The 14,667-nt window shown below is 39.0% G+C and overlaps 1 protein-coding gene across 2 annotated transcripts in view; it reads left to right on the top strand.

Moving 5' to 3' along the window:
• Window positions 1-14,667, top strand: part of LOC140732153 (contactin-associated protein-like 2) — a 1,811,541-nt gene that overhangs the window by 1,393,079 nt on the left and 403,795 nt on the right. For both annotated transcript variants that reach the window (XM_073054373.1, XM_073054374.1), the window contains exon 14: window positions 9,231-9,387. In XM_073054373.1, coding sequence (XP_072910474.1) covers window positions 9,231-9,387 — 157 coding nt within the window. The remainder of the gene's footprint in view (window positions 1-9,230; window positions 9,388-14,667) is intronic.

Genomic DNA, 14,667 nt, shown 5'->3' with positions numbered 1-14,667 from the left:
CTTGTTGGAGATGAAATACTGGATCGGAGCAAAAAGAGAAATGTGAATAGGCAGTTGCTTGACAAGAGTCTGCTCTGAAGATGGATCTGTAATGGATCAGTTGGTTAATGCCACAGCTTATAAGCCATAAAATAGCAGATGTAAAATGAAGAGAAATTTCTATGGAAGGCCAAACCTGCTGAAAATATATGATTATTCTCCACTGACAGAGCCAAATCCCCATGATGGATATCATCAACAATGTCATTTGGAGAGCAGCTTTTTGGCCACTTGTAGGAGGCAATTGAAGGGAGTACTGGTGATGAATTTTGCTTAGCAGACAGCTGAATGAACCATGTCCAATTTCTTGAATATAGTCAGATTTATAGTGGCTTTTAAGTACTCAGGCATGTACTCCTCTTCCTGGATGTGGGGCTATGAGTTTGTAACTCAAGTTCTCCTCTGCCAAGTTTTCAATTCATAGCAGAAGATCTCATTGTTACACTTTAGGCATGCGAACAATAACATGTTATCGTGAGGAGGAGGACTCTGAAGCTCTCTTCCCTTAGTCACTAATTGCTGTGCAGAGGTTAACATATTTTCCGATGCTGACATGGAAGCTGCTCAGAGGGATTAGATTACTTCCCTACAGGATGGAAGCCATGAATTTTTCTCTGCCATATGGTTGTTAACACACAAGCATAAATGGACACATGCATATGTGTTTGCACACAATTACGTTTGCATTTGCGCATGCAAACACAGATACCCTTGCTCACTGACCTCTCTCTGTTTCCCCACCCTACCATAATGATTCTTTACCCTCTCACCATTGATTCTATGCCTGAATCCATTCTTCTTCATGGCCCCCACCTCCCTACCTCGTCCTGTCAGCCTTCTGACACGGTCCCTCCACTCCTTCTCTCTTGCCAACTGTCCTTCCTTACCTGCACTGAATACCTCTCCCTACCTGGGGCTCTTTTTCTTTCTATTCTGTGATATCCTCCTCCAGGTCCTGCCCATGTCCTGCCTCACACTCCACCTTCAAACCTCTCACCACCTCTCCACCCTCACCAATCCCAATCTGCACTGTGCTACTGCTGACTGACACTTCCTCAGCAACAGATCATGGGGCAGCGCAGGATCCACAGTGTTAATGAGGTGCTAACAACTGAGAACACACTGGTGTACAAATATGGAAATAAAGAAGCAAAGACTAGGCAGAAGCTGAGAAACTACTCTCAGTTTTGAGAGTCTAGAACTAAGGACTATGGTCTCAGGATAAGAGATTAATAATATAGGGTTGAGGCAAGGAGAAATGCTTTGTAAGGGTTGTAAATCTCTAGAATTTTTCATCACAAGGGAAATGTAGCTCTTAGTAATTGAGTATATTCAGGTTGCCTGATCGAGTTTTTTGAAGAGGTAACAAAAGAAATTGATGGGGGTAGGGCAGTGGATGTGGTCTACATGGACTTTAGCAAGGCATTTGACAAGTTCCCTCATGGGAGACTCATCCAGAAAGTCATGAGGCATGGGACAAGTGGAACCTTGGCTGTTTGGATACAAATTTGTCTTAAAGGAAGAAAGCAGAGGGTAGTTGTGGAAGGAAAGTATTCTGCCTAGAGGTTGGTGACTAGTGGAGTGCCGCAGGGATCTGTCCTGGGACTCCTGCTATTTGTGATATTTATAAATGACCTGGATGTAGAGGCGGAAGTATGGATGAGTAAGTTTGCGGATGACACGAAGATTGGAGGAGTTGTGGATGCAGCTGTAGGTTGTCGAAGGTTACAAGAGGATATAGACAGGCTGCAGAGTTGAGCAGAAAAATGGCAGATGGAGTTCAATCCAGATAAGTGTGAGGTGATGCATTTTGGAAGGACAAACCAGAAGACTGAGTACAGGATTAATGGTCAGTTATTTAAGAGTGTGCATGAACAAAGGGACTTTGGGGTTCAAATCTATACATCTCTCAAGGTCGCTGCGCAGGTTGATAGGGTAGTTAAGAAGGCCTATGAGATGCTAGGCTTCATTAACAGGGGGATTGAGTTCAAGAGTAGAGAGGTCACATTGCAACTCTACAAATCTCTGGTGAGACCACACTTAGAGTATTGTGTTTAGTTCTGGTCACCTCATTATAGGAAGGATGTGGAAGCTATGGAGAGTGTGCAGAGGAGATTTACCAGGATGTTGCCTGGTTTGGAGAACAAGTCATATGAAGCAAGGTTAGCAGAGCTGGGACTTTTCTCTTTGGAATGCAGAAGAATGAGAGGGGACTTGATAGTGGTCTACAAGATTATGAGAGGCATAGATAGGGTGGATAGTCAGTATCTGTTTCCCAGGGCACCAACAGCAAACAGCAGAGGGCATATGTACAAAATTAAGGGAGGGAAGTTTAGGGGAGACATCAGGGGTAAGTTTTTTACATAGAGGGTTGTGAGTGCCTGGAATGATTTGCCAAGGATAGTGGTGGAGGCTAAAACATTAGGGGTACTTAAGGGCCTCTTGGACAGGCACATGGATGAAAGAAAAATAGAGGGTTATAGGGTAGTGTGGGTTTAGTATTTTTTAATGGATTATATGGGTTGGCGCAACATGGAGGGCTGAAGGGCCTGTACTGTGCTGTAGTGTTCTATGGTTCTATGGTTAAGAGTAATGAAACTTTGGAAATAAAGTAAACCAAGGATTATATTCTTCAGCTGGAAGGTTGCTTGAACAGGATCAGCAATGGTCTTCTTGAAGGACAGAGCAAGAACTACTTTGCAATTCCTGTCTTTACTTTATATTATGCTCTTAACAGCTTGTGAAGGGGGTTTTTAATATAAATCTATAAATTAAGTTTTCATCATAATATTTTACATAAATAAAACAATTGTTTTAATATGCTGATTATCTTGATTCCATTGACTTTCTTAAAATACAAACACATTACCACATCCCTCACAAAACTGAATAATGAACTTCAGGCTCTAATCTTATACAATGAAATGTGATGTATTAGAATACCCAGTGCAGGCAGTTGAACTCTGAGCTTAACGTTTGCAGAAGTTTTTTGGACCCTAAAGGCAATCAATAAATGCTCATTTGAAGGAGTTACAAAATCATTTAGGGAATACTAAATAGAGCAATGAACAGAAAGTTATTTTATCTAACAATCCATTTGTTATTTTGTATTTTGTTGGAACAGCTAGTAACTTCAAGTGAAAGAAGTTACCACTGAGGAGTTGTACAGAAATGGGCTGGAGTAGTAACTTCAAGTCAATTGAAAAACAGATTTGCTTTTCCATAAGGTGTCATTATATGGATTACCATATAAATCTATTTTTAAATAAACTTTCCTTTAAAATGGATACATACAATCAAACCTTAACCAACAGGATAGGCAATTCTTGTCTTCTTCTGCAAAGAAGAGTTATAATTAGCTCAAAATGGAAGACATTGTGCAGTTTATCATCAAAATTACACCATTGAATAACTGAGATACTTTATAGAATTTGATATGACACAGTAAACAGCTATTGAGGCCAGAGCACTAGCAATGGCAGTAAATTCAGCTGTAGATACATTTGAATTGAATGCTGTTGAGACAAGATAGCAAGCTCTATTGAAAGCAAGTGAGAAAGAATTATTACTGTCTTACATCACTTTGGGTTAACATTTCTTTTACTTAAGGAAATTTAAAGATTTGAAGGGAGACTGACAGACTTGACTATTTAATTCCCATCGGAGACAACCTTTGTGAGCTGGAGAGCTAATGACATGCATTTATATCTGCAGCAATAACTTTGAATCCTGACAAGAGAATGATTGTTCGTACAACACTGACATGTGATCTTTGGATCAGAGATTGGAACCTTCCAATGGGAAAATGAAGGTGTCATTCACAGAGAGTAAAATTCACTCAATCAATACTTGTGCATGATTCTATCTTGTTCTTTTTCTCATTTGTTCAACACTAGCAAAAACTCACACAAGGTATTGGTTATTGCACAGGAACAGAGTCAGAGAGGTGACTATATACAGTATGTCTCTCTTTCATTTTGTACAGAGCATTCTTTCTCCCCAATCCCACTTTACTGGTGATTTTGTGAATCAAACATATTATTATTGTGTCCTGACTATATTGAAGATCTGTCTATTCTTTTATTTTTTTAACCTCTTTTCAACCGGATGACAACATGTTAGTATCATATTTTATGCCTTGTCTGATTCTCTCTTTTTTAATAAAATGAGTGAACGGCTTGCTGCTTTGCTTGTGTCTGCTTGCAGTCAGACTAAACATATTGAGGTAACTTCAATTCTCTTCAAGTTTGGACCTTGCTCTGTGACAAATTATTTGTTCAAATTCTGGATCATTTGCTGGATATGTAACAACGCATCTGTGTTGTGCAGTCGTGTCCAACAAGATGTGGCAAGGGCACATCTGAATTTTCCATACTCCAAATGAAGGCAGATGCAGAGGACTACTGGGGATAAAAAACTCCATGTAGAAAATTGTACACTAGAAAATCCTTTCATCCGAGTCCTGCAGTAACAACATTGTAAATACAAGGTACTGGGTAAAAATACATATGTATCGTGTCCAGGTCCTGGCTGGTGTTAATGTAGTGCAGTTGTTGGAAAGAATCTGTTTTTGTTACAAACAGGGTCACTATAAAGGTAGTGGAAGACAGAGAATGAGAATCAGATTTATTATCACTGATGTATGACATGAAATATGTTGTTTTGTGGCAGCAGTACAATGAATAGATGAAAAAAACATTAAAATTCTGTTCCTGAAGTGCACAGTCAGTCCCTGGGCCTTGCTGACATTGAGTGCAATTTTGCTGCAATACCACTCAACCAGCTAACCTATCTCACTCCTGTAAGCCACTGCATTGCGTTCTGAGATTCTACCAATCATGCTATTAACTGCCATTCCTCGCACACCAACTGCTTAGAGTCTTCTCCAGTGTCAGCTGAGGGAAGGAGCCACACCACATAACATGTTGATATTTCTTCTCATTTTTAACCTTAACTTTCATAAATCTGCAACATGCTTTTGAAATTTAAAACCTGTGACCGATTCACTGACACACGCTTTCCACAAAGAATCGTGGGTGACTTCATTTACCAAGATACAATGTCACCAAAAAGTTCAAAGTGTAAAGAAGTGTTAAATTTTACTATGTTGGTAATATTTATCGGACTTTTAGAAAATAGTTCAAGAAGAAATTAAGGTAATGGATTTTTTTGACGAAGGAATAAATTATCAAGAAATAAACAGGATCAAATACTTAGTCATTAAATTCTGTAAGTACAATGTGATAGGCTGCAAATTTTAAAGGTTACAATGAAAAGAAGACCATGTTGGTGATAGTTAGAGAGATAGACTGATGCAGAACATTATGTGCTGTAGATTTCTATGTTCTAAGTTCTAAGGCTGCTTAACATGATAAACTCCTATGGCATTACAGGAAAGATACTGGCATGGATAGCAGAATGACTGACAGGCAGGAGGCAGCGAGTGGGAATAAAGGGGGCCTTTTCTGGTTGGCTGCCGGTGATTAGTGGTGTTCCTCGGGTCAGTATTGGGACTCTTGCTTTTCACAATGTTTGTCAATGATTTAGATAATGGAATTGATGGCTTTGTGGCAAAGTATGCAGATGATATGAAGTTAGGCAGAGGGGTAGGTAGTGCTGAGGAAGCAATGTGATTGCAGCAGGGCTCAGACTGAGTACAGGATTAATGGTCGTTTACTTAAGAGTGTGGATGAACAAAGGGACCTTGAGGTTCAAATCCATACATCCCTCAAGGTCACTGCACAGGTTGATAGGGTAGTTAAGAAGGCCTATGGGATGCTAGGCTTCATTAACAGGGGGATTGAGTTCAAGAGTAGAGAGGTCATGTTGCAACTACAAATCTCTGGTGAGACCGCACTTAGAGTATTGTGTTCAATTCTGGTCACCTCATTATTAGCAAGGATGTGGAAGCTATGGAGAGGGTGCAGAGGAGATTCACCAGGATGTTGCCTGGTTTGGAGAACAAGTCATATGAAGCAAGGTTAGCAGAGCTGGGACTTTTCTCTTTGGAGTGCAGAAGAATGAGAGGGGATTTGATAGAGGTCTACAAGATTATGAGAGGCATAGATAGGGTGGATAGTCAGTATCTGTTTCCCAGGACACCAATAGCAAACACCAGAGGGCATGTGTACAAAATTAAGGAAGGGAAGTTTAGGGGAGACATCAGGGGTAAGTTTTTTACACAGAGGGTTGTGAGTGCCTGGAATAACTTGCCAGGGATGGTGGTGGAGGCTGAAACATTAGGGGAATTTAAGAGCCTCTTGGACAGGCACATGGATGAAAGAAAAATAGAGGGTTATGGGGTAGTGTGGGTTTAGTATTTTTATTTTAAGGATTATATGGGTTGGCACAACGTGGAAGATTGAAGGCCCTGTCCTGTGCTGTAGTGTTCTATGGTTACGGTATATCTCGGTATATCTCCAATTGGAGGGATTGGTTGCATTGTCAGCTATAAATTGAAACCAAGGAATGAAATTGATACAAAAAAAGCAGAGAAAGGGATTTCATTGAACATGGAGTGAGGTAATATCAAAGGTATTTTGTGCAGGTGGAACTGAGTTGCTGTGAAATGGTAACAACTTATTTGCACTATTTCTATTTACCGACTGTCAGATGAAAAGAACCTAAGAAGAAGTGTTTGGCATCATTAGTAGCTCCCTCTTCTTTTGCATGAATATTTGGGAAAAGCAACAACTCTGAGCTTCATACTAAGGAGCACGTTTGAACCAACAATATTGAATTTGACTTAATTTTTTATCAGGATGCGCTTATATTAATTCCATCATTGGGAATAGGTAGTGACTTGGAAGATCCAAATTTAAATGAATTAATATTTTCCAGTCTTTGGCTGGAAAATGACTGTTCCTTTTTAAGGAATTTTTCAACTTACTGACAGGAAATGTTTGAAGAAGTCCAGTTTTAATGATATGGTAATTGAAGTGTGAATCTTTAGGATAAAATTTTCATTTTCATTGCTAGCAGTCACTATTATTATTATGATTCATTACTGCTAAGTTCTTGAAGCCTATTCCAACTGTGTGAGAAGGAGAGCCTCGATATTGGTCCTTTCATTAGGTTCCAGTCCTTGTGCTGTGTCTGTCAGGCCTGTGCCAATTAACACTTTAGTGTATCAAATCAATTAGTGAACAGATCAGCATGATACTTCATTCAGCACATGTAAACTTGATAAATGTCAGTACTTGAGCAGCAATTTCCAGATTCCACTTTAGGCCTGAAAAGTTGTTGCAATTGATTGGCTCAATATTCTATCAGTTTTGCTATCAGTCAGGCTAGAGGGGCCCATTATTTAAATACTATCCTCTACATTCAGTTATGCTGCAGACCAGTCCCACCTGGTAAAATTCTCATATAATTCAACCTTTATTTTGGTAAGTGGAATAAAAAAATTCCACAGCCTCCCTTTCAGCAATAATAGACCACAAGACATAAGAGCAGAATCAGGCCATTTGGCCCATCAAGCTGCTCCTCCATTAAGTCATGGCTGATCCCTTTTTCTCCTTCTCAACCCCATTCCTGGGCCATCTCCCTGTAACCTTTGATGCCATGTTCAGCGGGGAAATGTTCACACTCCAAATGTGCAGTTTATTTCTCCTAAGCATTATCACTTGCCGGTCCTCTCATACAAAGAAACGTCAGTAATAATAACATTATTATGCTTGGTATCATAACATGAATGAGTCTTGAAACATGAGATCAATTCAAAATTAGTTTCATGCTGGCATTTTAAAGCTGCCCTTATGGAGTGTGCAGCTACATTACACAAAATATGCTTGCGTCACCTGGTTTGAAATATTGACAATTATTTTTATTTGTGTTGTGATGCACTTTCCCAAACACATGATGGTTTACATTTTAAAAATGGTTGCAAACCTCTAGCACAGTTTGACTTAAGTCATTGGGGAAGATTTTTTTCAGTTCAATTAAGAGAAAATCTCATTTTGAGGTAGCGGCTTCTTTGCCAATTAAAATCACATGCTCCATCAATCAATCTTTCCTACAGGTTACCCCATCAATCTGTCTCGTTTAACTAACTCCTAATATTCTAGAAACCTCTGTTCTCAAATTTTTGGTTGATCCAGGTGCAACTTACTGTTATTTCAGTAACAGTAAGTTCCAGCATGTTCTAGTTCTTGGATTATTGCAGAAATCTGATGGCAGAGGGGAGGAAGCTGTTCCTAAACTGTTGAGCATGTGCTTTCAGGCTTCTGTTCCTCTTCCTTGATATTAGTAATGAGAACAGGGCATGTGAGGTCCTTTTTGATCAGTGCCTCCTTTTGGAAAATGTATTTGACAGTGGGGAAGCTAGTGCCAAGTGAAGGTGGCTGAGTTTACAAAGCTCCTGTAGTTTTTCTGAGCATTGACGTCTTCATATGTCTTTGATGTAACCACTTAGAATGCTCTCCATGGTAGATCTGTAGAAAATTGTTAGTCTTTAGTGACATGTCAAATCTCCTCAAATTCCTAATGAAATATAGCTGTTGGTGTGCCTTCTTAGTAATTGCAACAATATGTTGGCAAAGATGTTGACTCCCAGGAACTTGAAGCTGTTCTCCCTTTCCACTGCTAACCCCTCGATAAGGACTGGTATGTGTTCTTCTGACTTCCCCTTCCTGTAGTCCACAAGCAGTTCCTTGGTCTTACTGACATTGGTGCAAGGTTGCTGTTGCGACACCACTCAACCAGGTGATCTATCTCACTCCAGTATGCCTCCTCATCACCATCTGAGTCTCTGCCAACAACAGTTGAGTCATCAGTGAATTTATTGATGGTGCTTGGGCTTTGCCTAGCCACACAGTCATGAGTAGAGAGAGAGTAGAGCAGTGGATGAAGCATGCATTCATGAGATGCAGCTCTGTTGATTGACGGTGAGGAGAACATACTGTATTATTTCTGATCTGGACAGATTGTGGGCCCCCAAGAAGGAATTCAAGGATTCATTTGCAGTACTCAAACATGTTCTCAACCTAGGATCCTCTCAGCCATATAATGCTGGAATGTGTGGTTTCCTAAGAACATAAATGGTGTCAAATTTTAACAATAACAATGAAAAGAGTATTATTATTATTTTACACTATTTACCTACCAAAAATAATCTTGGTATTCTGCCAATAAAAGTTTCATTAATTAATTATGAATATTTATTTAATCTTTCTACAATCTTCTCATTGCAGATGGCAATCCATACACTTGGTGGATTGGAAAAGGCAATGAAAAGCATTATTACTGGGGAGGTTCTGGTCCTGGAATACAGAAATGTGCTTGTGGGATTGAGCGAAACTGCACCAATCCAAAATACTACTGCAACTGTGATGCTGACGCCAAGCAGTGGTGAGTAAATTAACCGTTATTGCATGTTATGCTTCATCGATTTCCAGTTTTACTAACGGAAGAATCCACACACTCTAAATCTTCATGTGAACTAGCACTTCCCAATATTGTTTTGAGAACTGCCATTGGTTCTCCCAAAAATGATTCATGCTGAAAGAAAGAGGTACAGCATGTGTAAGAGTTTATTTTGCTCAGATCACAGTATCTCAGCCCGATGGCTATTTTTCTTGTCTAAGTCTGCACCAAATACAGAAATTAATTAATAAAACCAGAACAAGTTTAATTTATGTGTTATCTTGGGTGTACAGTGTTAAGAATGTCACATTTTGGAATTACTTCACACTCAAAATATCGGTCATTTGGACATCAGTCTCTGTAAACTGTTAGTCACAACTTGCCAAAAATGTAAGTAAATTCCAAATGATGAATGTGTTTTAATTTAGTTATGTAAATTTGTTTAAGGTGAGCTGGTAAATGATTGTGAAGTGTAGAGCAGTTACTTTATGTAGGTCTGTGTGAAATGGATTTTTATTTCCATGGGGGAAGAGTTTTCAGTTCCAGTATCATCATACCTTCTGCTATGTAAATGTACTGATTGGGCCTCCAATTAGGCATTTAGACATTCCTTGATTGTTAATCAGCTAGCTCTATTTATTTTTGGAGAGCTAACTTCATTTGCATAGCATGGCAAAATGCTTATCCCATGTTGGCAGCTTTCCAGAGAGGCTGGAAATTATTTTAAATAAGTTATTTGAAAATCATGTGGTCAATTAAAAAGTAATGAAAAGACATTGGTTAGCCAAAGGCTACAATATTGAAATGTATACAGGTTGCTCTTTTGCAAATGAGGCTCCTTGTCAAGTTCATTCTTTTCAATACAAATATACAAGTCTGTCCAAGATCACAACCATTATTGCAAAGACAGTAATAATGTAATAATTCAGTGGCTTTGCAATTAAAGCCTGGTCATGGAACTGCAAATCTAAAACATTTTGTTTTCATCAGTTAAACCCAAACTTAGCATTCATGGCACAAACAGCTATTTTTTCAAACAGCTTTCGCTCTTTTGTTATTCAAGGCCTTCTCACATCCATATTATTAACTCTACAGTTCACCCAGGAATCCTTCTTTCTATTCACATACTACCTTCAATAGGATCACCTGAAGATACAATGCCAAGTTCTGCATGTGCATCTAAATGCCGCCCACCACTCATTTGTAAACCTTCTCCATTTCCTAATTTTCACCAGACTTCTTGCATGGCATGTATTCCTGACTAAGTTATAGATTTTTTTCTGTAGGCATTAGAATAACTGAAACCCGCTGCAGCCTCCTCAACTTATGCATTCGTTGCTGAGGTTGTGCAGTTACCTGGTTTGAATCTGGAAGCTATACTTGCTGGCTAATATGATCCACGATGTGTTCACTGAAGTCCGGCATGGCAGCACTATAAGGCACATACACAAAACAACTGAAAAAAATATTTTAGAGGAGGCAGAGGCACATCTGTCAACTTTGCATCAGCTGTCAACTTCTTCTGAATAATTCTAAATGTTCCATCAGAGACTGTCTCCTGTATGCGTTTGACCTCTCTGTTTCCATGCATGGACATCTGAGACAGCTGCCTCCTGAGACTTATGGTTCTTCAAGGAACTCTCAGCTATGTGTCACAGTTTATCAAAACCAAATGAACAATTAATAAAGTGAAAATTATTTCTAATATTTTTAAAGCTAAATCTTTTAAGAAAAACCTCAATTAATTAAATGTTTTCAGCAAACATATATAACATGTTTTCTTCATAGCTCTCAAATCTCCATTAAAATAAATGTGCTGTGGATCCTGCCTCTTGCTTAAAGATGAGTCAGCTTCACAAGGGCTGGGAAATCAGACAGGTTCCTGCCCTTCCACATCAAGAAGATCTGCAGTGGATGTGGCTGGCATTTTTCAGCAGGTTCCAGCTCATTGTCTTAACTCCTGTCATAAACTTGAATTCTTCAGTACTTTCTCCATCCAGATCTCTGGTTGCTGTCCCACAAAAGTCTAGTCACAACATAATTTCTAGTTGATACTGTTCCTTATCAAAAATACCTACTTGCTTCTTCCTAATATTATTCAAAATTGCCATTCCATTTGTTTAACTTCTGCTGAAACCCCCATCTGTGAGTTGAATAACCCAATAGTTAACTTCTGTAGCTTGGATTATTATCAGAAGATACATAAAGGTACCAGAAAGATAACTCTAATATTGACATAACAAAATACTGAAAATTCACTGGAAGGGCAGGTGAACCATATTCATTCATTCCAGGCCAACATCCTGAGCATTGATCTCTAGTTATATGCAGCCAAGTACATTGGGCAGGCCACATAAATTGCAAAGACTCTTGAGGCAGATATCTATTCCAGGCTCTGTCATGGGAAGGTATTACTATGTCAACAGGGAAGAAGTTTCAAAGATATACTGAAAGCCTCCTTGAAATGATGAAACATCCTCATTGATTCACAATCAGAAGTCGTGGTCCAGATAAACACCAATGACGTGGGTAGGATGAGTGTTGCGGTTCTGCATTGGGAGTTCAAGGAGCAAGGTGCTAATTTAAAGGGCACTGCTCCTAAAAGATGTCATGGGTACTTTGTAGGCTAGTACCCAAGATAGAGCTGACTAAATTTACAACCCTCAACCCTCTGCAGCTTCTTTCGGTCCTGTGCAGCAGTACCCCATCCCCACCCATACCAGACAGTGACGCAGCCTGTCAGAATGCTCTCCACAGTATATCAATAGAAGTTTTTGAATGTGTTTGTCGACATACCAAGCCTCTTCAAACTCCTAACGAAGTAATGTCATTATCATGCATTCTTTATAACTGCGTCAATATGTTGGGACCAGGTTAGGTCCTTAGAGAACTTGACACCCAGGAACTTGAAATTCCTCTGGATGACAATGTGGTTAACTGGATCAGCTAATTTGCAGATGTCACGAAGATTGGGGCTGTAATGGACAGTGAGGAAGGTTATCATGGCTTGAAGAAGGCTTTGCATCGACAGGGAAACTGGGCTGAGAAATGGTGGATGGAATTTAATGCAGGCAAGTGTGAAGTTTTGCACTTCGGTAGGACCAATTATGTTCGGTCTTACACAGTGAAGAGTAGGGCACTGAAGAGTGTGGTAGAACAAAGAGATCTGGGGATATAGGTCCATAATTTGTTGAAAGTGGCATCACAGGTAGAAAGAGTCATAAAGAAAGCTTTTGGCTCATTGGCTTTCATAAATCAATATATTGAGTACAGGAGATGGGATGATATGTTGAAGTTGTATAAGATGTTGGTGAGGTCTAATTTGGAGTATTGTGTGCAGTTTTGGTCCCCTTCCTACAGGAATGATGTAAACAAGATTGTAAAAGTACAGAGAAAACTTACAAGGATTTTCCCAGGCCTGAAGGACCTGAATTATAAGGAAAGGTTGAGTAGGTTAGGACTGTATTCCTTAGAACATAGAAGATTGAGAGGAGGTTTGATTGAGGTATACAAAATGATATGTGGCATAAATAGGGTTAAATTAAGCGGACTTTTTCCACTGAGGTTGGATGGGACTACAACCAGAGATCATGGGTTAAAGGTGAAAGGTGAAAAGTCTGAAGAAAACATGAGTGGAAACTTCTTCACTCAGAGTCATAAGAGTGTGGAATAAGCTACCAGCACAACTGGTTCATGCGGACTCAATTTCAATGTTTAAGAGAAGTTTGGATAGGACGTAGATGGTGTAGCTATGGAGGGCTATGGCCCCAGTGCAGGTCAAAGGAAGTAGGCAGTTTAAATGGTTTCAGCATGGACTAGATGGGCCGAAGGGCCTGTTTCTGCACTGTACTTCTCTATGACTCCTTGGAATCTCAGATCAGTCACCAGGGCTACTCACCTCCAGAGATTTCCACAGTCATGGTGAATTTTAGAGGTGAAGTGAGATGGTCGTTGACATCAAGTCTGCTTTTAACTTAAAGTACTTTGAGAAAATTTGAGCGAAATCAAAGAAAATGAAGATCACAGGGAAGTTCTTTGTAGAATCCAGTAGAATCATTCTGTCCAAAAAGGAAAGTGAAGGTCATTAAAACAAAACAGAAAACATTGGAATTACTCAGCCAGTCAGATAACATCTTAGACAGTGAAATTAAACTAGAATTTCATCTCAATGGCCTTTCTTCAGGAGAAGCACCAAATACTTATGGATTTGATTTGTTTGGGGGAAAGGTTATTGGGTTCTTGATCTGAGATGTTATAATTCTACATCTCTGCATAAATGTTATTGTACCTGCTGAATATTTTCAACCTTTTCTGGTTTTAGTTTGGAGTTCCTTCTTCTGTAGCTCTGTGTTCCTTTTGAGGATGATTTTGCTCATTAGTCAGTCATCTCAGCTGAAAGACATTCCACAAATTCCTCAGGGCAATGTTCCAGGTCCAATATTTTTCATGGCTATTACCATCTCCAAACAAGCACCACTGGGGATTGTATCTATATGGTGACTCCAGAACAGATCATCCAACATGTTAGAATTGGAAACTTCTGACTCACCACTGCCGATTCCCCAATATAGACAGGCAAATTTTCAAATTCAAAGACATTCAATGTATAGAAAACATTTTGAATAGAGACAAGATTTAGTCTGATATCCTGTAATAACATTATGTTCGACTGTCTCCAAAGGCTAACATTTAACACTGCGTTTTGTGTTAGCTTTAATTTCATTGATCTTGAAATACTGTCTCAGTAATACATAAATGACAGACGTATATTGTGTTAATGCATTCAAATCAAATTACTTGAGTCTATCTGAGTTTTAAATCAAATTTTATGCCTTGCACATTTTCCCATGTATATTTTTGTTGATTGCACTGATCTCCTGCAATTTCTGAGCATCTCACTGAAATAAGTATTCTCATCCATGCCCATTAGGTTTTGCAGAACACTAACCCCATTATCACAGACTTGCAAGTAAATTATCAGTGAATCAATGCTTTTTATTCCACGCTCTTCTTGACCTAGATTTGGATTCAGTACAGCTAAACATATATTAAAGGATGCAATTAAATGATTAATAATAACAAATGAAGGTTTAAAACTCATTAACTTTACAAAATGTGGTTAGATGAATATTGATTTAATAACTTTATACAGTGTAACTCTAATCTGCAAAATCAATTTAAGAGCAAGTAACAAAATAACAAATAAGTAAATTCAATAAACCATATACAGTGGATTCCAGTTACTTGAGACATTGGTTAATCGGG

This window comes from Hemitrygon akajei, chromosome 8, assembly GCF_048418815.1.
Source record: "Hemitrygon akajei chromosome 8, sHemAka1.3, whole genome shotgun sequence".
Lineage (NCBI taxonomy): Eukaryota > Metazoa > Chordata > Chondrichthyes > Myliobatiformes > Dasyatidae > Hemitrygon > Hemitrygon akajei.
The sequence above is the reverse complement of the archived record's forward strand: the minus strand, read 5'-3'. Positions and strand labels throughout refer to the sequence as shown.